The sequence below is a fragment of the Ambystoma mexicanum genome, chromosome 11 (genome assembly GCF_040938575.1).
Source record: "Ambystoma mexicanum isolate Mex_15411 chromosome 11, UKY_AmexF1_1, whole genome shotgun sequence".
In the NCBI taxonomy this organism is placed as follows: domain Eukaryota; kingdom Metazoa; phylum Chordata; class Amphibia; order Caudata; family Ambystomatidae; genus Ambystoma; species Ambystoma mexicanum.
Window position 1 is genome coordinate 36792594 of NC_090934.1, and position 23759 is coordinate 36816352.

Sequence of the window (23759 nt, forward strand, 5' to 3'; positions counted from 1 at the left end):
TTAAAATCTTTATTTTAAAATTTGACAAGTGCATTTCAGTTACATGACATGTATTTAACTTATACAGTTTCACAATACAACAGTGTATGCAGTATCGATTATGGTCCCCTTTGTATTGTTCGTTCAGGTGGCTATTTACGTGCTCTCTGCATGATCTCAATAGTCTTCATGTAGGCCTATCGGTCGAATCATTGGCAGAGCAGGTTGATTCAATTTCTGATGTGTCGGGGGATTTCTCCAGATACCTCCTCAGGGGGGCCCATATGTCTTTTGGTCTACAGGTGGGCACAACATTTTGAATATATACCTCTTCAGTTTCTTGTACATGTATTAGGTCTCTCAACTAAGCTTGCCGGGTGGGGGGTAGAGGGGTTCTTTCTTTCCAGGCACGAAGGATACACCTTTTGGCGACCACCCCCTGCAATTGCCAACTAGTCGACGTGTTTTGATTGAGACCTTCCCGATGTTGCCAAGTAGTCCCAGTACATGTGAAATGAGTTTGCCCCTTGGGCCTGGCATTTAGGGCATTCTGGCTTTGACATAGGGTCATATTTGCAGATTTTCCTGGGCGTAATATGCAGACGATTCAGTATCTTGAATTGAATCAGTCTAAAGGGGGTGCATATAGAGACAGACTTGGGGAATTGGCAGCATTTTGCCCATTGGGCGTCATCAATAGAGATCCCTCGGTCCCTCTCCCATTTGGCTTTCATTGTTTTTTTGGATGGGGTATGTCGTTGGACCTCTTGATAGAGTGTAGAAATCCCACCTGTGGAGCCCTCTGGTGTTATGGTATCGGTTAAGAATTGGTGAGTGGGTGGAACTTCCGGAAAGGAGGGCAATTGCTTATTGCACACAGACTTTAACCTGTGGTATTGTAATGACGTGACCAACCCGGCCCCGTCTTTCGCCTTGACAGTTCCAACAGATGCAAACTTCCCATCTGGATATAGGTCTCCCATCGAGGGTGGGTTTGAGCTTTGGGTAATGCGATAGCGGGGTGTGTGGCCAGTATGGGTTGTCGCACCCCACTCTTTCTAATAGGCCAAACCAGGCTTGCACTGTAGTTCCCACCGGGTCAACCTCCTCCCGGTCTCTCTGCGCCTTAGAGAAGGGCACTGCCTGCAGGTTAAATGAGGCCGCCGCAATCTTTTCAGCCTGTATGTGTGCGTATGAGCATGCTTCCGTAGAGTCTGACCAATATTTTGCAAAGTGTGCTTGGGCTGCCTGAAAATATAGTAGAAAATATGGGGCTGCTAGGCCCCCGTTTCATACCTCTCGTTGGAGTCTTACGGTTGCCCCTCCACAAAACCTTATGCTAGTCTCTGTAGTTTTTGAAAGCACAGTCTGCGTGGCCAGATAGGGATGTTACAGAACAAGTATAATAACTTCGGGGCCATTACCATTTTGAGTAACGATATTCACCTATATAGCGATATTGGAAGTTTGTCCCATACTTTGTTTGTGCTCTAGGAGTACTAGGTATGGTTCGTAGTTATTAGTATAGAGGGTCTGTTTGTCTACGGCCATTATGATTCCTAGGTATCGGACGATGGTGGGTGACAATTTGAATTTTGCGATGGCCGGGGATTGCATTGTGGAGGGCATAAGAGGAATGATTTCTGATTTAGCCTGATTAACTCGGTACACCGAGTATTTAGCAAAGGTCCCGATTTCCTGCATTACCAGTGGTAGGTTGTTTTCGCGGTCCCTGATGTATAGCATTGTATCGTCAGTGTACAGTGAGATGAACTGGGGAAGTCCCCTGCCACGAATGCCCCTCCGTGAATGTACATGTCTCAGTTTGGCTGCCATGCCCTCTACGGTGAGTGCAAATATGAGTGGGGATTGCGGGCAACCTTGTCTAGTGCCTCTCCCGAGTGCAAAGCTTGGGGATAGGGATTTGTTCGTTCTAACCATAGCCCTAGGGTCAGAGTATAGGACACGAATGTATCCAATGAATACCGGGCCAAACCCCCTCTTGTCTAGCATGGCATACATGTAGTTCCAGGATACTGAATCAAATGTTTTTTCGGCATCTAGAGTGACCGCTATTGTCTTGGCTTTCGGGTTTAATTGAGAGGTGATGACGAAGAACCTCCTGAGGTTCAATTACGGTGGATCTGATGGGGATGAAACCCGATTGGTCGGGGTGGATAAATAAATTCATGTTTTTATAAGACGGTTTGCGATTGCTTTGGCATATATCTTAGGATCCAAATTGATTAGGGATAGAGGTTGGTAGGACGTGGGATCTTGTGGCTGTTTGTGGGGCTTGAGGAGCACTTTTATTATTGCTTCTTTCATGGTATTCGGTAGTGCCCCTCTGCCTAGAGCCTCCTCCCAGACCTCCAGTAGTATGAGGGCCAGTTAGGCTTTAACGTTTTTATATAAATCGACTGGGATACCATCGGATCTGGGGGCCTTGCCCGCCCGTAGGTCCGCTGTGGCTTGTTCTATCTCTAAGGTGGTTAGTGGGAGGTCCAGGGTTGCTTTTTCGGTTTCGCTCAGTCTGGGCAGGGTAAACAAGTCTAAGTAATCTCATAGGTCTTCTGGGGTTGCCTGTTTTTGTTAGAGTAAAGTTTCTTGTAGAACTTCTGGAATACCTTGTTAATGTTGGCAACATTATTCTGCACATTCCCATCCGCATCCGTAATGCTGGTTATGTATCTCATTCCTTGCTCGGCTTTAATGAGGTTGGCAAGTGTTCGGGTAGCTTTGTTTCCTTCGCCGTATCTCCTGGCTCTCGTGGGTTGTGTCGCGTAGAAGAGTTCACGTCCGGCGAGTGACCTGAATTTCGTCAGGTGTTCTGAGATATTTTGCACAATGGCTTCACTATGGCAGAGGGCGTGTGCGTTTTCCAGGTCTCTTGGTGCTCGTTTTGTGTGATCTAGTTCCCTCCTTATTGCTTTCAGCGCTCCGCGTGTCTGCGACATCAGTTGCCCACGCAGCCAGACCTTGAAGGTTTCCCAGATCGTTGCCTTAGATTTGACAAGTCTGTGTTGCATTAATGGAAGTCTATTATTTCCGTTCTGAGGGGTTCTATCGGTGCGGCGTCCTTCATTAGTGCGGGGGGGCATCCTCCAATTCCGGGAGTATATTCTGCGATAGCCGGTGTCAGTTCGAGAAGGACCAGGGAATGGACCGACATTGTGCAAGGGTGGATCGTACAAACGGTCACTTCTGCAAAAAATAATGTCGGGGGTACATAGCCAATAGTCTATACGTGAGCTGGAGCTGTGTACGGAGGAGTACAAAGTATATTCCCTCTCCTGTGGGTGTAGTTCTCTCCACGCATCTGCGAGGGGGAGTGTGGACATGGCCTGTAGTATGGTCAGGGTGGATTTGGAGTGGGTCCTGCTGCCACTAGATGTTCAGTCTAGGTCCAGGTCCAGAATAGTGTTGAGATCCCTGCCCACCAGCACGTTGACGTGACCTGCCGAGAGTATCAACGTAAGGATCTTTAGATAGAAACTCAGAGAGTCAGTGTTAGGGCCGTAAGTGTTGATTTATAATTGTTCCTTTGTTGTACATTGTACCCCAAATAATTACATAACGGCCCTCCTCCTCCGTTTCGGACCTAGTGAGTTGGAAGTTGGTTCGCTTATGCACCACTGTGAGCACTCCTCTGGCTTGTGTGGAATAGTTTGTGGCAACTTTAGTGGGGCCCCATGTTGTGGCAAACGCATCCGTCACTTTCCTCGTTGCATGGGTCTCCTATAGTATTAGGAAGTCAATTTTGTGCCTATTTGCGTAACTCAGTAATTTTCTCCCCTTGATCGGGTGAGCTAGGCCTCTAACGTTCCACGTTAGTAATCTCACCCCATGTGGTTTCCCTGGTGTGGCCATTGGTGGTGTATTTTCACTGTTTTCTCAATATCTTGCATCGATTCTGGCATTGTGTGGTCCTTGCACTTGTCGGTTTTTCCTGTTTCTCTCACTTTCCCAACTAGGCAACGTGCCCTGTACCCGACCCCCACCACCCTCACTATCCCCCCAACTGGACGGTGTAGCCCCAACGGTGAACATGAAAAAGGTGGGTGGCTCTGTTAGGTCGCTGCTCACAGAAACCTAACCTGACCGCCCTGAGGGCCGCTGCGCTGTGCTTTCTCAGATTGGAGTAAACGATTAGTGTATGGTGGTGTCATTGCATCCCTCTCCGTCACACATTCCGTTTAGCCACGGGGTCCTTGTCCTGCGGGGGCGGCAGGATGTTATGCTCTTTGTAGATAATGGCTTCTTCTGAGGACTCAAAGAAATGAGTTGCGGGAAATAACATCGCATATGGCACTGATCGTGTTCTGAGCGCTTTTTTCACCTGGTCAAAGGTATGGCGTGCCGACTGAACCCCGCTGGAAAAATCATGGTATATGTGGATTCTAGCAGAGTCCTTCAACAGTGTTCCTTTCTCCCTCGACAAGCGCAGGATTGGATCTCTGTCGCAGTAGTTTAAGAGGCGGGAAATTACTGTGTGGCGGCACCCCAGGTTTTGGGGAAGGTGCTAGTGCTCTAGGGGCCCTCTCGATAAGAAATTGCTGGGAGAATTGTGCCTCCGGCAGGATGGTGCATAGCACTTCTTCTAGATACACCTCCATTGGAACATTGAGAGATTTCTCTGCCAGTCCAACCACTCGGATGTTGTTCCGTCGAGATCTCGATTCTAAGTCATCACACGTCCCTTGTACCCGTCATAGACACTTCTTAATGTCTTCTATGTCTCTGCCGTGTTTATTTCAGGCATCTTCTACTTCTCCTATCCTGTTTTCCACTTCAGTGACACTGGTGTTCACTTGTTGCACATCAGCTCTGATAGAGGCTATGGTGTTGCAAATGTCATTGCCCGTGAGGGACCAGCCCCCTCCACCTCTAGGCCGGGGTGAGTGAATGCATCCATGGGTCCTTTCTTGTTGGTCTTGTTACCTCTGGGCATGATTGGAAGAGTGTAGTAGTCAGGAATGTGGGCCGGCACTGCTGACCGTATAATGTGTGAAGTTGTGTTTTATGCTGGTGCCACTCCACTGCCGGGGCCCAGTTATGATGCGCTGCACTTGCAGGGTTCAGCACCTTGTTGCATGTGGCGCCGGAGGGGGTCTTGCCGTATGAACCTTTAGGATCCACGTACCTTCAGTGTCTGGAACTCGCCGATGGAGGAGGGGCCTCCCTCGACCCAGGCGCACCTGCCGCTCGCACACGGTGGTCGCAGGGGAGGGAGGTCCGTGTTGGGAGACGAGGGTAGAGTCTGTTTAATGGGCACACACTCCCCGCTGCTTGGGGCAGTTCCGCTGCGGACAGCTCCGAGGCCCCCCACACCTCACCACCACAGCGTTTGCATCACTCCTACGGGGATACCAACTTCCATCCACTGTCTGGCCACGGGCAGGATGATGCAGTGGCACACACGGGAGCTCTCTAATGGCCAAGGGCTGGTTCTACAGCACTGGAGGGGGAGGGGAGACACGTCCTGTTTTCGCACCCACTGGACCTCAATGTTTCTCGGGACCCACACACTGCAGTAGGCTATCCGCAGCTCCACAGGCTCCCTGAAGCATCCGCATTCCGATTCCGGGTGGGCATTCAGTTGATTCACTCCCGATCTGCGGGATTATATAGAAGGATTTTGAGAGGCAGCGCAGCTACACACTCGGGCAGTCCTCTTGATCGGCGTCCAACAGCGCCCCCAGCATAACTTTATAAATGATACATTAAAGAGCTGGTTTGCAGCGGGCCATGGTGCAGCAAGTAAAGGAATGATTGCAGATGTGTTGGCTCCTGCCCGTTTATTTCAGCACTGTGAGGGCAGCAGTGGGGGTGGTTTAAGAGTGAGCCGACCTACCTGACCTCTCTCCCATGCAGGCCTGCAACAAAGCCTACATTTCGGGGAGGACAGGGGGGATGGGAGGGGCCTCTTCAGAAAATAGGCAGGGCAAACTTGGAGGCTGTGCCCCCACTGTTCTACCCACCTGCCCCCATGGTTTGGTGTGGGGACCAACTATCGATTAGTATATTTTAAAGCGCAATATGCAGAGAGGTGATGCAGGACTTAAAGTAACAGTTTTAAAGTTTTACTGCATTTGTTCAAGTACATTTTTCTGAACAAACACATTAAAACTTTTACGCTGCCAGTTTCGGGGACAGGCTTCCCTCACCTCTCTACCTAACAAAATGCAAGTGTGCACATCCAGGGGTGCACCTAGGCTAAAATGTAGGCATGGGCTAACCCTTCAAATGTTGGAAGAGGCACTAACTTCAGAGACTGTGGAGGAGTGGCAAACTTACTTGTGTAGGGGCATCTAACTCAGTAACCATTGTAATAAGACTATTCTAGTGCAGCTTCAATGTTACAATCAGTTAACTGCTCTCTCCTTTGAGTCTGAAACACCCACTTCTTGCAGATCCTGAAGGTCCTAGAAAGTGTGAAAATGGAAGATGGTGTGCAATGAAAGCCTCAATATCATAGCAAAACAGGAAATTGCAGAGTGTGGGGCAGTACTCTCGACGGCCCAAACAACTTCAGTAGCTGGGAGCAACAGGGGGAAAATGTAATGTTGGTTCTACCACAGTCCGTTATAGCAGAATCTCTGGTGCACTGACTGGCTGGTGAGACTATGTCTGCCTGTCCAATCCAGTGTTACAAGACTGGGGGAGGGCCAGTGCAGCAATAATACAATTTTATGCAGCAGTATTCGAGCCACTAGCAGATGAGCACCAGGATACACCAACTTGTCCCTACACTTATTAAAACGGGCCTATTGTAAGGGTGTAAACTTTAATCATTATAAGCACTCCAATTCTTGCAGTTGAAGTCAGGGTGAGATTACCTTATTTGCCCAGCATCACACACTTACGCTAAACAGCAAATCTTTGATTTTAACCCACTCTTCCATTTGGGCACGCCACCTTCTTCCGTATTTTACTTGGAACAAAAATAAATAAGTTTTGGGTGTCAAGATCTACAATAATACTGTCCTATAGAGTTTACTTACAAAATAAACAAATTGCATAGAAAAGCATCATGACAACATGTAAATCCTTATAGCAGCATGTTGGGCCGAAATAATATCACTATCTTTATTTTACACATCCTGAATGGAAAACGATAAGATGCAAAAAATCCTGATTTACCCACTTTATTTTCAGCGCTTTAAAAACGCACAAAAAATAAGTTCTGCCATAAACTCACTTAGGTTTGGAGATTCGTCACAAACCTCCACTGTGTTGTTCTTTTCGGTTAAAGAACATTCAACTAAAGACATCGGAGTAAACTTAACTTTTTATCATATGAATCTATTAGGCGTTATAGGTATGAACACATTTTATGGAACACCCCATTTGGGCGCGTCCGATTTGCCACGGCCAGTTCGGCGATGGGATGTTTTGGCGTGCCAGTACTGGTAGCTGAGTCGGGGGAAAGCTAGCACACAGAAGCCTGATCTCAGGGCTGAAAGCACTTTGGCCAGGGCGAGCTCCAGCTAGCGCACAGAAGCCTGATCATCTGGACTGAAAGGGCTGTGGTCAGGCCAGGGTGAAGCACATGCGTGGCTTTGGCGTCTGCAGGTGGTGTCTGCAGAATGTGGAGCAAAGCCCATGCATACGGAATGACGCCCCCCCCCCTGTGGAAAGTGATGTATGCTGGAATAATTGGGTAAGACCTTGTAACCCTCTTTTTGTTGGGCAAATTGAAACCTATGCAGCCCTCCCCACTATCGATTCTCGTTTTTCTTCTCTTTCCCTTGGTACTTTGTCTCCTTTTCTACTACAAATCATATTACAACGTGGCTTCTTGATTTATAACTAACTGCTATATGACTGTGTCTAAATTACCACACTCTGTCACTATCACTTACCATCACCCAACATGGTAAATCACCTCCCCTGGGTGTCACTATATGCTGTGATTTCGCATGTATTTTGTCTCAACTGGTTTTGTTTTCAAAAATCGTTTTTGAATATATGCATTATGTGTATGAAATGACCATTATCAAATACTGATTGACCTTGAAAATCAGCACACTGGGTACACCTTATCACTACCACACCAATTTCTAAAATCACAGCCTTAAAAGACTAAGGCTGAAACGCGCGTCGGCTGTGTGAAGTGCCATTATGTTACAAATGTATTTCATTAGTGCTGATTAACTAAGGAAATAAAACAAATCACGTGTTCAACACAAAACAAACTTGACTCATCCATTACCTGTGAAAGTTGCTAAACTAACAAACCCCGGACCATCTAATCCGACCAGCGCCTACAGGTCCACAGTCTGTCAACCCCCCCAAATATGCTGGAATACACTTGCAGATCCTTGCATAGGGTCTATAGGCATGGTGCTCTGTGCAGAGGCAGCAACGCCTTCCACCAGTCCCAGAGGCAATGATTCACCAGACCATTTCCGTTACATTGCTGTAAACAAAATGTTGGCATTATGCTTGCGTAAATTATGGTTGCATTTGGGTATTTTTTTTCCAACATATCTGCTACCATGACATAGGTTAACCCGTTTCTCCTTTTCCTGCACTTTTAACCTATATTCCCCTGTTTTCCTTTCCCGGATCTTTGGTCAAATATTGCACTTGCCCCCAAATTCACTTCGACATTTATGTGCGGCCAGTTCGGCATGGGCTCCCCCGCCGAACCGGCTCCCGCGTCGAACTGGCTGCGCCGAAATGTCCTGCTCCGCCCATTTTATGCTGCTGATGACAAAAACGCAACAGTGCCATCTAGTGGTGGAAAGTATGTTTTTTAAATGAATAAATACAGCGTAAACGGTATGCAGTAGAAAATAAAATCATCTGTATTGGCTACAATTACATGCGTAAAAAGGCAAGTTATGCATCCTATCTGGAGGGCTGCCTAAGTCTGTATGAACCATTGAGGCCATTTTGGAATTCCTATGTGTGTATGGTGAATCGGGGAGGTCTATGCCTGTGACAAACCTGCATTTGATGTCTGGGCAGTGTGAGGAGGCAGAATTGCGAATGAATACAAAGGTATAGTTTTCTCAAACATTGCCATATTGTTAAATAAAAAGGGGTGAGATAAACGCCTATCTTTCCCTAACCAAACAAGGATAGCCCTGCCTGGCAAAGTAAAACTAAAGAAAAAAAGACCAAGTGTCCAAAATGTATCTCACCCTCACATTAATACACACACTACAATTATACAAGGGTTGCCTGGCTGTTCTTAGTTCCACAAAATGAAGTACCAATTTAAATCCAAAGTCTTTAGAAAGTACTCCTTGTGACCAGGGTTGGATTCCTTTCCCCTGAATCAAGTCAGGAATACCTTGAGCAAAGTTCAGATTCAATAGAGTTTGGTGCAACAACAAAGTTCCATTCAACGTAGCACAACGTCTTTTGCATTCATTAGCTCCTTCCACTTGGCAAGAAAATGTCTCTTTCACAAATGCTTGGTCACAAAGATATTTTCCACAGTCTCTTGTTTGGCAAAGTAAATGTTTCCCCCTTGAAACACAAGCTCATAAACTAAGGCAATCATTCTATTCAATGAGGCCAAGTAATTATTACCACATCACACTTCTTCTTCAAAGGAAACACTTTAGTCAGGATACACTAGCAATACAACAGTTCATCAAGAAAGGTGATGGGGTTATCAAGTTCTTTCTAACACACCTTTTTTACCACAAAACCAGTGCTTCAAATCATCTTCTTTCCTGGTACACTCTCCTGCCAGGGCTAACTACTGCTGGTGCCTTTCCTGATATACTCGGCTGCCAGGATAAAACTCCTACAACTACAATTGTGTTCAGTGGTAATACTTGTTCCAAGATTCTCCACACCAGTAACCTATGTGAGGAGGTTGGAACAATAACTGCTTCTTTAAAGTCTCTTGACAATATGGGTTACAGCTCTCCCCAGATTGGTATTCCACAAAAGGGAAGTTGCGCCCTTGTTGTCTTTGTTTTATTCTTCTATGGCCTTTTGGCAATACAGGTTACAAGTTTCTCCCCATTGGCGTCCCATATAAGGAGAGTTGTGCTCCTGCAACTTTTGTATTACTTTCATGCAACCTCTTGACTGCTGGCAATGCAGGTTTCAATTATCCCCCAATTGGTATCCCTTATCAGGGAAGTTGCTCCTGGCTGCATTAGCTTTAATTGAGAGTTCTTTTCGGAGTGCCCGGGGCACCTGCCGTTTCAGGCGGGCTCACTGGTCTTCCTCTGCGTCTCCTGTTGACTAGCGGGTGCTGCAGTGGATCTCTTCGGGTCTGTTTACACTGCTGCCAGCTCTCATGACTGTTGCAGCTGGCAAATTCCTTCAGGGGAGCTCTGACCGCTCCAGGAGACCTCCGGCTCTGGTTCTTGACCGGAGCGGGTCACAGCGTGTTGGGAGCTTCTCTCCCACACAGTGTAGCTTTCCCCAAGGTCGCTTCCAGCTGCCTTTGCTCTGCACAGCCACGCAACTTCTCCCGCATTGGCATCAGCTGGTGCTTCCTCTGCATCTCCCATATTCAGTCCTGCTGCCTCCTCTGCCTCTACTCCTGCTTCTGCCGCTCTCTCCACCTGAAACTCATTCTGGCATTTAAATATCCCACTCAGGTGCTTCTTACTACAACAACTAGACTGCTCATTAAACTTCATGGTACTTTGACTCTTCCCTCTTCTTCGTCCCAGTACCTCAGGCATTCTGGGTTCTGAAGTCTGTAGCGGTTTTTATAGAAAAAACATCAGTTTGATTACAGTAAGCTAGCAAGGCGTTAGGAACATTAGGGGAATCATGAGTTAAGGAGGTCACCAACTCCCCCTGATATGAGTCCCCTTCCATGTAATCCTCCTGCATAATTACCACCTCTGAGGTGCAGTATCAGGTAACGGCCGTCTTTCCCTGGCTACATGAGAGGAGGACCATATCGGGGTCTCGTGACGATCTCACTAGATTCATCACAGCAGATAAATGCACTTTGGGCAAGCTATTGGTGTTTACATAGCCAATGCCATATCGTTGACATTGGTTGTGTGTGTTACAGACTTAGGAAACCCATGGAAATATAGATTTGCACTGTTCAAGGGCTAAGGTGCTCCCACTCAGCATCCCATTGGGGATTTCAGAAGTCGGGAAGTGTTTTCCACCGGGAATGGTTTGGGGAGGGGCGCTATAGTATTTGGCCTGCATTGGGGAGGTACTACCGTGACTAGCCCCAGCCATGCGATACAGACCGAGGTAGAGCTTCCTGTGGATCCTTGCCTTGATCCACCAACTCGGGGAGGCACCCATCCCCCTGGACAGCCCTCTGCAGCTTCGGTCAGGGGACTACCAGTATACAACATAAATAACTTGTATGATTTGTTCTTCTCATTTTATGTATGAGCTGGCCACCTGGACCTGATCCTTCCAGCTTGCAAAATGGTACATCTTTGTCTTTGTGTTATTTTTGGTGTTTGAAGTAGTTATCGTGACCACATCTACCAGTATGCATTCAGAATGACTCCTTGCTCCACTTATCTGTGAATCTCTGCTTCTAAACTGTACTTTTAAGCTGACCTTCTCTTGCATGCCGTGTAGCTCTTCTGCCCCTGTTGGGCTTTTGTGTTCTGATGCATGTCAATGTTGCACATCACAGCTAAAAAGTAGCTTGACAGATGTATATTTGGTGACCGCTTCATTAGGAATTTGGGTTAAAGAAATTCTGAGGGGAACAAACACACACTCTAAAACTACAGAGGGACTTCTATATAAACGGTGTCAGGATGGGGATAACGAAATGTGTGCTTCTCGCCTTCCAAATCTCCAGTATGTCAACTCCAAGTATTGGCTAATATTTTCAAGCACTTTTCAGTCCTGGTGACGAGACGCCCCTATGCTGCAATCTGATGTGTCCAACAGAAAGGCTTCAAAGCTAGTCTTAAGAGGCTTTAGTGTCCACACTACGCTAAGCTAATAAACCAATGTTCAAAGGATTGGCCAAAGCAAACTGTTGCCCCTAAGTTAATCAAACAAACAAGGTTTCCTGGGTAGGCGCCTGCATAAGGTACTCAGTCTGATTCCTTAAGTAGCTGTTCACTATTGGGCTTCTCCCCACTATCGAGTCATCAGGATTCTCATCCTGGACCCATCAGGATTCTCATCCTGGACTCTTAGAATTCATCATAGTTCCCTCCTGAATCATGGACTTGGGAGTCCCAAATGGGACCTTGGCTTTCATGAGGATTTCCTCCTTATCTTTCAGGGTCTTTTCAGGCTGCTGCAATTCTCTGGCCTTCCTATCACAGGCCTTCATATTCTACTTGGGCTCGCTGGTGGAAAACCGTTGGGCCTATCTGATCAGCCTTCCTCTTCCAGTGCTTCCAGGGCTCAACAGCTTCCCACCTCTCCTTCTTGTACTGGCTTCATCCGAGCAATGGCCCTTCCAGTCTTCTTTCGACAGCAGCCTCCCTGTGTATCAAGGGAGCATCAGCTGGTACGTCTGCCTCCTCCAAAGCCAAGACCCCGAAGGAATGTTGCCATCCCCTTCTATACCCATGAGGCTTTGGGGTGTTTTCTAAGACTAACTCTAATTGGATCTTCCACATGTGTTCTTGTATTCTCTCCTGGGATAGGCTATTCGCTTTATGAGTTTTTATTCCCCCTCATATCTGATTATTGGCTAAGGACAGGGATTGCTCCACGGGATAATGGTATATAATGGGGTTTAATTCAAACTTTAAGATGTTATAAGCATATGCGGCATGCAGCACCATCTTGGAAGTCCTTGGATTGAGTTTGGTGGCTCTGCAGGATTTCACGGATTTTCTAATTTAGGAGGTTTGTTGTTCCGTAGCACACTTTGTTCCTGCATGAAGTCTTCAGGGAACTGAAGCCCTGGGGTTGAGCGACGGGTTAGGTTCCCCTGGGAAGGAAGATACCATCTCTTCCTGGGATCTCTGGTGCATGTATATGATTTGTTGCCCTGCTTGCAAGAGAAAGACACCTCCTCAACTCAGTTGGTGGGTTGCTGGGCAATGTAGTCTGCCATAGCAGCAGCTACAGAATGCAGTGACATGGCCTCAGGAATTGAGCATGCTCGCTTTGAAAGGAAGACCGAGCACCCATGAGGCTCGCTACAATCGCCCTGCAGGTCCATTGTGTCTCAGAAAGGAGAAACCCGTGCAGAGTAGGAAATGTGTCTAAGTGGAGTGAATGTGGCAAAGAGTACAGTGTCTTTGAGTGTTAGGTATGGGGCTAAATAAGTCTCAAGTGTGAGAAACCGGAAGGTCTTCTTCTATCCCTTTGTATCCTCTATGCAGGTGGCCAGGGAAAGGCCATCGCTTTTGTATTCTGCCCCTGTGGGCAGACAATCGAGGGAGGATCACCTGGATGGAGGGTCCTTGGGGATTGGATGTGGGATGCCCATGGGTGCGACACAATATTTCTTTCAGAAAGGAACCCCTGTCCCAGAAGTGGCTATGGGATATTGTTAATCTTGTTCCCTGGTCTCTCAGAAGGGTAGGAGATATTATCATCCCAGCAATGTTAAATAGAGGATGAGAAAGAGTGGGGATGAGATACTTTGTAACAAATCATGGTATTCCATTATATCCTCATGATAACCAATATAATCTCCCTCTGACCTTTATGGATCATTATAAAAGTATTCCACTTCACCCCCCCCTTTGCAATGCATAACAGTACAGAGACGAGGAAGAAACAACTAGGAGCCATGAGGATTACCTCCTTTACACATTTGAGTACTGGGACGAACAAGAGGTCAGGCATGTCCCACAGGTTTGCTTAATTGTGGTCAGGCAAGCCAGGTAATGCAAAACCCAGATTCACACCTGCAGCCTGTTGGAGCCCAACACAGATGTATAAAAGGAGGAGCTGCTGAAACGGGATAGGGAAGGAGAAGGAAAGTGGAAGCCGTGAAGGAGTGAGAGAAACCAAGACGCCAGTACGCTGAAAGAGACCCTGGATGGTGAATGCAGACCAGAGCTCTCACGGAGGGGAAGGCCGGCAGTAGACCCTCCCGACAGGCGAAGCTACGCATTGCAGCCGGCGAGTACTTAGTGGAGTGCCTGGCCATCCGACTTTCCCTCAGGAGTTGCCAAGACAGGGTAAATATTGGGGACACTTAAAATTCCTGGGGCGCTCGAAGAACACTGTGAATACCGTAACGGTCAATGAAACAAGTGAAAGTAACTTATAGATTTGAATGAAACGAGGCAAGTTACTTCTATTGAATACTGCATTGAATGAAACGAGCAAGGAGGCATTGATTTGAATTCTGAATTGAAAGGAACAAACAAAGATATACTTTATTAAGTGAAAGCCACTGTTATAAGTGAAAACAACATCTTTGGACAAACTGAACTACATACCTGAATGAAAGAAACTGAATAAAGCCGAATCAAGATTAAGAAACAACATGTGATAAAGTTGTGAAGCTGTGGTTGAAGAAACTGCCTGTTGATCAACTATTGAACTCTGACAGAAACCTGTAAGTTCCTGGTTGCGTGGCCTGTACAGAGAGCTACTATTTGTGAAACAAAGGAAGATGAAAAAGTAAATGCTAAGTTCTTGGTTACATGTCATGTAATGGGTGGACCGTGTGGTCTAAAACTGCGCCAAGACCAGAGAACATATACATACCAACAAGGAAGTTTACTTTGATGAAAACAGGAAAACAACTGATTATGAATTGGGGAAGTGAACTGTCAGTTATAAAGAATTGCGAAAGTCCATTTGAAAGATAAAGCTACAAGTTATTTCTTCTGGTATTTACTTTAAGCTTGGGGAAAGGAACCCTAAGTATTGGTGCCTTGGAACTGTGTTGAACCTGGGGAAGGGCATCCCGATCGTCACAAAGATATATAACTGTATTTTCTTTCTAATATTCAAAGGAAGACAAATTGAACCCTGTGCTGAACTTATTGACATTTGGGAAAGGAAGCTAGAGTAAGCCAGTGCTGGAAAACGGCTCTGAACCTTATGTTTGGTGCACTGTTTTGGTTGACGCCCCTACACCTTGTTTTGTATTGGTTGGGAGGGAAAGTATAGGATTTGAATACAGACAGAAAGTTGAACACATGGGCACAGACTTTCCTTTAGGTAGGGAAATCCCACATTAGTATAGGGCAAGTTAGGCATTACTCCATCCCGACCTTTTCTTTAATAAAATACTATTTTTCAGCTTTGAATCTGTTGTCTGTCTCTCCTTCCATGATGCCAACCTCAGACAAGAGACACAAACACACAGAACTGTGAGGCAGATGGTGATCCATGTCGCTGGTGTATGCATGATGTCATGTCTGGCTAATAATGTGACATTGTTCGGTAACACGGGAAAGACACCAGAAGACATTCATGGCGAAAGAGAGGCACACTCTTGGTTTTACTAAACAACACACTTGTAGCAAAAAAATACTGCAGTCTTTCTGATAGATGGCAAGTAATCTCATCTGTTTAATGCTGCAGCACATGTCTGATGTGTGCCCATCATGAGTTGGGTTTGCGCGTTCATATGTTGGAAGCTTGAGTGTGCTGTTGTGTGATACATTCACAAATGTTGGGGAATGTCTTCATTGCCTGATTCAGCACCTAAAAATTGAAATTGATCGCCCTGTTTTCTGTGATTGAACTGAGCCTCAGGTAGTTGCCTGCTGTACCTTTGTTGTGATTTCCACATTGCGTGTGTTTGTGTTAGAAGGGTTTGGAAACACAAGACCCGATCATGTTTCTGTATCACTATAGTTTGTATTGTTTTAACCCTTTGTTCTTCATGTTGATTCTATTGTCTATTTGGTGTCTGCCCTCAATGAACAGTATGTTGATAGGGGCTCCAGGGCACTAACATTGTCCTTCTGGCTTGCAGACCTCTCTCTCGCCGTGCCCATCTGTAACACCTTGGCCTCAGTGATCACTGTGGGAACCGGGATGGCACTTGGAGAGGAGCTTGGTGGAATGAGTAAGTAAGCCGCATTTACCTCCACAGTGGGTGTCATGTGCTGCTTCCTACATCTGCTCTGTGGTGGGCTGATAATGGCGGGTGTCTTCCCTTGTCTGACCTCAGTAGTGCTGTTAATGCCTGGTGCCCTTCCTTGTTTTTGTGACGGTCTCCCACTGTTGTTTTTCCAGGAGCCATGTTGGGAATGGCCATCGCCACTATTGGGGTCACACTGTGCGTTATCGCCTCTCAGTAGTGGAGTGCACCTGCCATGTGCATTCGGTTTGGCGAACAGAAGCCTAAAAGGAGATGGTGTTCTCTGAAATGGCCCGTTGCAGTCACAGAGACCAGCGTCCTACAGGAGGGAACATGCAGACACACAGACTGAGCGACCCACTTGGGCGTGGGGACCAAAGACCTCAAGATGAGTTCAGAGAACTACAGGGGAGACCTTGAAGAGACCAGAGACCTATAGAGGAGAACTTGCAGCCACAGAGAAGACCAGAGACTTGGAGGGGAGAACTTGCAGACACAGGGGAAACCAAGAACCTGTAGCAGAGACCAGAGACCTACAGGGGAGAACGTGCAGATGTTGAGGAGCTATAGGAGCTCATTGTAGTCACTGCATCCACTGGAGTTTCCCGGACCTTAAGGTGATCCCTGCAGCCACTAGGAATGTCTAGGAGCTCACGGGGAGGGTGGTGGGGGAGGAGGATTACAGGTCAATGCAGCAAACAACTGCACATGGTACTGGGATGGAATCACTGCAAGGCATCTAGGGAGATTGCTGGCTCTAAATGAATCCTCTGCAGAAGTTAAGGGGATCTTTATTCAAAGATGGTGGAGAGATGACCAGGAGTGGGTGCTCTTTGAGGAGTACCTCAGTGATAAAAGGGATCCTGTGGTCTTGGCATATTTCTGTGGCTGGCAGGTGGACACTCTGGTCTTGAGAGATTTATGCAACCACCAATGGAACCTTATGGTGAGTGGAGGGGATCAATTTTAGGGCACTGTGATGTCACCAAACATATAAGATGCCTGCAACTGTGATGAGGACAACCATGCTCCAGGAACATTCCTGCTGCATGGAGAGCAGGACCCCTATGGTTCACAGACATTCCTCATGGATATTCCTGCAGGCAGAAAAATAACTGGTTCTGACTGTTTCTATGCAGATCTATAAGGGGACTGGTTCTTCAGGAAGAGCCCCACAGCCAGGGCTGGCATTTCCTGTTTTAGTGAAGTGTTTTGGCTTTCCTACTGAATGTTCTGTTTTGACATACTAAGTGGTGGGACCCTCTCCTTGCATGTACCTCCTGACTTTGTTGTGGGCCATTTCTCACTTATTTGGCCGTTCCCTATAACAGAGTATCATCCCTGTGAGTTTTCGTTTGATTGCCGCCCACATCAGTTAGACTGGTGGTCCCCAATAAATCTGGTGGCAGGTCGCCATCTCTGTACCATCCAGAGTACTTCTAAAGCACTTATTTCTACTGATGTGACAGAGGCCAGAAGAAACTGTTAAAGGGCTTGCAGAATCTATTAGCCCACTCGCATTGGCAAGTAGATTTTAGGAACGGCGAGTACCATTTGCATGGTACTCGATCTTGCGGGCGGGTATGGGGATTGTTAGGGAGAATTCTCTGTTAAGGCTAATTTTCCAAACCTAGTGAGTCCCCCAGCAGCTTTGCTGGATTTTTGGGGTTTATTTTTTTCTCCTGCTAAAAGGGACTCTTTTCCTCCCACTCTTAGACATGATTTGAGGTGTTCCTTTGACTTTGTGTGTGTTCTATGGGTTATGGGGTCCTTTACCCCATAGGGTTTCATGTGTTTTTGATATGTGGGTTACAAAGCACCCTCCGTGCAGGAACCCAGGGGTGTCGTAGCGACCCCCCAACATAGACTCCATACCCTGGGACTGACTACTGTCTCCCAGGGCATGTAAAGTCTCCATTGGATTTACTAGTCTTAAATTGTGAACAGAACCAGTATAAACCATCATATTGTGGACGTACTGGTCTGGGCAATTCGATTGCCCCGGGGTCTGTTGTTCAAGGGGGCACTGTCCAGTCCCCTCCGACCGAGTTTTGGCTGGTGGCAGTGGATACTACTTTTTATATTCGACCGCAAATATATTCCTATGGGATTTTCCCATTGTTCGAGGCTACGACTTTTTAATATAGCCTCGAACATACCGCCGGTTTATTAAATTAATATAAATTCACCGGTTGGTATTTTCTGCCGAAACTTGGTTCCAAAATGGCGTTTGTGTTCGCTTCTGTGACTCCAACCCAAGTCGAGCCCTTTGTTCCACTTTTTGGCGGGCTTCTCCACAGAAGCCTCCAAAAGTGGTGCCACTCTGTCTGGGTACCACAGGGTGTGTGGGAGGGGCTTTAGGCACCCTGGACTGAGTTGCCTCGGCAACTCAAGTCGCACTCTTGTGTGATTGGCCCAACCACTTAGCATGTTTGAGTGACAGCTAGGCTGAATGAATGGAGGTTTTCTGCATAAAAGCAGGGCTTTGGGGACTGGGACTTCAGACGTTGCCACAGGACCTAAAGAATCTGAGGAGGGAGAAGCCGAGCCGACCTGCAACGACGACACCACCGGTGGAGCCCTGCTGAACCGTCTCACCACTTTTCCCGACGACAGAGGAGATCTCCAGCCCGGAGAGTCTTCTTCCTTTGACTGATGGAGATAACCAGTTTGCCTGTCTTTTCGCCTTCCTGGACCATCTCGTGGCCACCTTGCCTGTGCCAAGCACCCCGGCAACCGGAATACCACGGTTTACCACTAACGCAAAGAAAAGGGTCGTACCTTGTCACTGGAAAACTCTGCGGCTGGTTTCTTCCCTGGCAGCGCAACAACCTTTAGCTTTCCTCCACGTCGAGACCTCCTCTTCCTCTGGACGAAACACTGACTTGCACCCGCTGCCAGGAACAACTGCCCCCGCTGGAGTGTTCTTCCCATTTTCAGGTACTGTCTCCCGCCTGGCTTCCCTTGCGACAGATCGTTCGGGGTGACAGTAAATCCTCGACTTTCTAACCTGGGTTGGCCTGAGGCCCGTTAACTAACTTTTCCTGACTTGATCTCAATCTTTTATGAACTATCTACAAAGACTCTTTGGGCATAACCCCACTGTGTGACCCTGGACACATTTTGCTTGCTCTCTGTAAGAGTGGGCCTGGCATTTGAACTTCCTTGCTCTCCAGTAGACTTTGCCTGACCTGCCTCACTGTGGTTCTTTGAAAAGTATTGAAATTGTGTGCTTTCATAACTTTGCCTTTTCCCCTCCCTTTTTCTATAATTTATTAGAGTGCCATCTTATGTTAAGCGCTCACCTCTGTCTGAAAATAAGTGGTGTTTCTCACTAAGACTTGTCTAATGAGTAATTAGGGTTGTATATATATACATATATAATAGTGACTGTGTGTTGAATTTACTTACCTCTTTGTGTGCTAGTGTAATTTACAAGTATGTCTTTAAATAATTATATACTTTTACACCAAAGCTCTGGTCAGTGTTTGCTTGTGCTACTGTATCCCTGTACCTATTGTGTATACTCTATATACTGCCTAACTCATCTTGAGAGAAGTCTGACTGCTCCAGCCACAGCTACCAGGTAAATCTGGGTGGTACAGACTGCGACCAATTGGGTTTACTCCCAACCACCTGTAGTCCTAAATCTTTTGCAGTGGTCCCTAAGGGAACTGCACAGGTTTCTGCCTAACAGGGATGTTTGAAACTTTACTTGACATGTACTGCAAACCATTTTGGTTTGCAGTGGCTGGCAAATAAAATGGTCGCTGTGCACCAAATCTGAAGTGTGCTTATGGCGACATGCTACATTTTACAGAAATGCTGGTAAATATTTTGTCACCCGTCACCATGGCGCAAGTGTATTTGTCATAGGTCGAGTATGAAAAATAAGGAACTCTCCATGCAGGTCTAGTGGGAATTTTGCAAATTTGCAAGGCCTGCGTTACCTGACAGAGGTGCTGGAAGGCCTGAGAGGAAGGCCTGAGAGAGGCCCAGAATGCAATGCCAGTGAAATAAAGCGAGTTCAACACAAGCATTGTAAAATAGTTTATTAAGTCTTATATGATGTGAATGAAAGGTTATTGATAAAACACAAAAGACATTGGTTTGGACTTCTTGTGCCATAAAAACAGGCTTCTGACAATATGCTGGTAACTTGGAGGGATTTATATTTACATATGATTTGCGATAACCAGGTATTTAATGCACAGAACTGGGCTATGGCAAAAGCCGGAACTTAACATCGATGGCATTAAGTGGCAGATGATGGTACCAGACATTTCTCATTGGCAAGCTTTTCTTGTACAGGCTCAGGCCATAGACAGCCAAGACATCCTACAAAGTGCACATCCTACTGGCTGGCACTGAGCAATGAAGCCATCGCCCACGTTACCAAAATCATTCAGACTCAAGCTTTGGGTGCCAAAGCGATCACTCAGGTTACAATTTCAGTCGTTGGGCAGCAGAGTTGTTGTTCTGGTTTTAATAATCGTGCAGGCCCTGGGGCGAGTCTGTGGAGCTAGCATCAGCAATCTTTCCATTGAACTCTTTCACATATCTACCATAAGCAGTATCTACTGTGGCCACAATGCACATTTGTCTCTTTTGGCCCCTTCTGTTGACTGAGTAATGCCAACCAAAACGTCACCACTGAAGCAGGATGTGGACCCTGAGAGTGCATTGTGTTGGTAGCCTGAATCCTATCCATTATCTAAAGCCCCACTCTTGGTGCCACATACCGCCAGCCTGCTGAAGGATATGAACCTTGGGAACAACAGAAGGTTGGACTCTTTCTTCTGCAAATCTTACATTTGAACCCCTTCCTATGGAGGGTGTATCCTTGGCAATCCCTCGTAGCTAGCTAGCTAGCTGCATGCATGGAGTTGGGTGTGCTCCAGGGGTGACCTCGGAGGCGGTGGAGCATCCCAGAATGTATTCATGTTACAGTGGGAACTAGTGAACTGCTTTCAGATCTGGGCCAATCAGATTGTGGAGCAATGCTCCAATCAGGCCCTGATTATATTCTGTAGGTCAAGCCTTGGCTTTATTGAGATCCGACATGGGATTACTGATTATTTCCTCAAATTAAATGTGATCCCTGGGAATGATGCAACTTGACATTTCTTGGACTTCTGGCCAGCAAAGATTAGGTGTTGGCCAGTCCTACAAACCTAGGTTCATTATGGGCAGCCACTGCTGGCTGGGCAATGGAAGACATTATGGGCAGCCATATTGCTGGCTGGGTAATGGAAGACATTATGGGCAGCCATATTGCTGGCTGGGCAATGGAAGCCATTAAGGGCAGCCACTGCTGGCTGGGCAATGGAAGAGATTATGGGCAGCCATATTGCTGGCTGGGTAATGGAAGACAGCTGTCTTCCATTGAGCAGGTTAACGCTATATCCAAGCCCTGCTTCCTCCACCATGAGGCTCTTAGTAGAGTCTTTCCACACCTTCCCACAGCCCAACATGAGGTGGTGACTGAAGGTCTTTACCTAACAAATATTTCTAAGGCCCTTCATTGGTGAATGAATTTCCTAGGTTATTGGCAATAGTGAGTCCAGGCCACCCTACTCATGGACAGGGTGCGCTACTGCAGTCGAAATACAAAGTGGGCCGCCCAGGCCAATGCTTTCACACAGTTCTTAGATGGTGGTCTAGAGAAGCTTCCACCCCTCTATTTTCACCAAACCGCAGAGTGAAGTGAAATATGAAGGTTTGTTCAGCTTTATTGATGCACTGTTGTTCCCTTTCTAGAGCTGATTTATCAACATGCTCTTTAACACCTGTATGAACAGGTAGGACGCCCCAGAGGCAACAATAGAGTGCTTACCCTATAGGTAACGAGGAGACTGACTGCAAGTGATCCCATGGAGGCAATGAGTGGTCCCAGGACTGATGGAAAGGTCACACAAGGATGAATGACAATGGGATGGTCTATGGACAGTTTGACGTGTACTGGGAGTGGAGATATGCAATTACCTTATGAACTGTTTATGCCGCACGCAGGGCGTATAGCTATGCAGTGATCTGATGAGTGGTCAGCAATGGTGTTGCTAGGTCTGGAAAAGACCCGGGGCTATGCTGATGTCAGAACTGTTGGGACTGGGGGGCTAGCTAGACTTTTGGTTGTAGCTCCTGAGATTCCATCCGGGGCTACAACCAAAAGACCAGGGGCTATAGCCCCCTTAGCCCCCTCCTAGCAACGCCTCTGGTGGTCAGAAGGGCTTCGCACCAAGCAAAAAGTAGTTGTGATGGCATCGAAGATCGACATTGGAAATATACTGGGCAAGTGCTTGTTGCTACAACCTGCTCTGAGAAGGTTTAGGACATTTTATTAAAGGTGTAAAACATACAAATTTAATTTGACTGACTAAGTAGCACAGACTGATCAAAGGATGCTTGTATCCCCATCAATTTGACATTTCTGCTCACAGGGCTCCTCGTATCCAGCAAGAAATCTCACAAATGCACCCCATGACCAGCAAGAGGCACGCTTTTATAATGAATGTTTTCCAGCCATTCTGCAACCGCACCCTGTTCCTGTGCCACCCGCACTATGTTGGTTGTTATTGACGGGGTTTCGGTTTTCCTTATTGAACCTAATCTGATTTCAGGAACAAAGCAAGTGTTTTTTGATGGTGTTGAGGGCGTTTCCAACTGTGGCTATTTGGGAAGTTATTTAATGTGTTCAGGAATGCATTAGATTCCAAAACCGGAGATGTCTAAGAACTCGCCCCTCCCCCTCGAGCAAAAGGAACGGAAATCCAAGAGAACCTTCTGTAAAACCCCTTGTTACTAACAAATAAAACACTTGACCCCCCAAGCACTCTCCCTGCCACCCCATCCCATATTTCCAGATTTTACATGCGAGGTTCTTGTGAAGCACAGGGGGGATTCTGATGTAAAAGCTAAAGAGCTTGGGCCTCTGAGATGCCCAGACGAGGCCTCGGAAATGGCTTTATTTCAGGAAGGTGGCATAAGCGGGTGGAGGTTGCAAAGCTGACCAGCCACTGAGTCCTAAGTGTGGTCTTGGTCCTTTTTTATTCCTCAGGACTGGGCGCTACCCCCAGAGGCTGCACTTGCCCTGCCCTAACCACCCTCCTCCTCCACTTCATTTGACGCTCCTTGGCCGTCGGCCCCATCATCATCATCATCATCGTTGGCTGCATCGTTGGACACTTTGTGGTCACCATCTGCTTCGATGTTGGGATCCCTTTCCTTCTTCACATCATGGGATGTTCCTTGGTCGTCATCCTCTTCGATGTCGGGGTCCATTTCCTCCTCAATGTCACGGGAACCTCTCCTCTTGCCTTTTGCTTTAGTCTCATGCAGTGCTTTCTTGTCTCCAGCTTTTATGCCCTTGGTATCTTTGGGTGCTTCGAGTTGGCTTGTCCGCGGTTCTCTCTGCTCCTGCGTCTTTCGAGGTGTCTAGAGAAAAAAAATAGAATGCCAGATTAGGATCATAATATAATGGGCTGGAACTCCAGTTCTCACTGTTCACTTTCTCATTCATCGCTCGGTGTCTGGAAAAATCCCAGCGGATGGAGCATCATAACATAAGACGCTGTGGTTGATTCCAACCCTGGAGAGCAGGGCAGTTGGCCCTCTGGCAAAGCAGGACAGTGCTTGCTCATGGGGGGGAGGGGGTGTGCTGAAGGGCATCCCACCCCACCGCCCCTCACCTTTGGAACTCTATCCTGAAGACCATTTGAGGCAATTCAGGAAGGCCTTGAAAACAGGCATACTGTCCCGCTGCTCTAATGCTAAGTCTTAGCGCACTTTTCTTCTTTAATAATTTTTTATTTGTGTCTTTAGCCAAATCATGGCTTTTCACAATAAA

The 23759-nt window shown here is 46.9% G+C and overlaps 2 protein-coding genes across 4 annotated transcripts in view; one reads left to right on the forward strand and one right to left on the reverse strand.

The window, feature by feature from the left end:
- Positions 1–19387, forward strand: part of TMEM234 (transmembrane protein 234) — an 83956-nt gene extending 64569 nt beyond the window's left edge. For both annotated transcript variants that reach the window (XM_069622483.1, XM_069622484.1), the window contains exons 4-5: positions 15806–15898; positions 16069–19387. In XM_069622483.1, coding sequence (XP_069478584.1) covers positions 15806–15898; positions 16069–16133 — 158 coding nt within the window. In that variant the 3' untranslated portion in view covers positions 16134–19387. The remainder of the gene's footprint in view (positions 1–15805; positions 15899–16068) is intronic.
- Positions 19388–19950: 563 nt separating this feature from the next.
- DCDC2B (doublecortin domain containing 2B) overlaps positions 19951–23759 on the reverse strand; it is a 184568-nt gene continuing 180759 nt past the window's right edge. For both annotated transcript variants that reach the window (XM_069622481.1, XM_069622480.1), the window contains exon 14: positions 19951–23347. In XM_069622481.1, the coding sequence (XP_069478582.1) occupies positions 23009–23347 (339 nt within the window). In that variant the 3' untranslated portion in view covers positions 19951–23008. The remainder of the gene's footprint in view (positions 23348–23759) is intronic.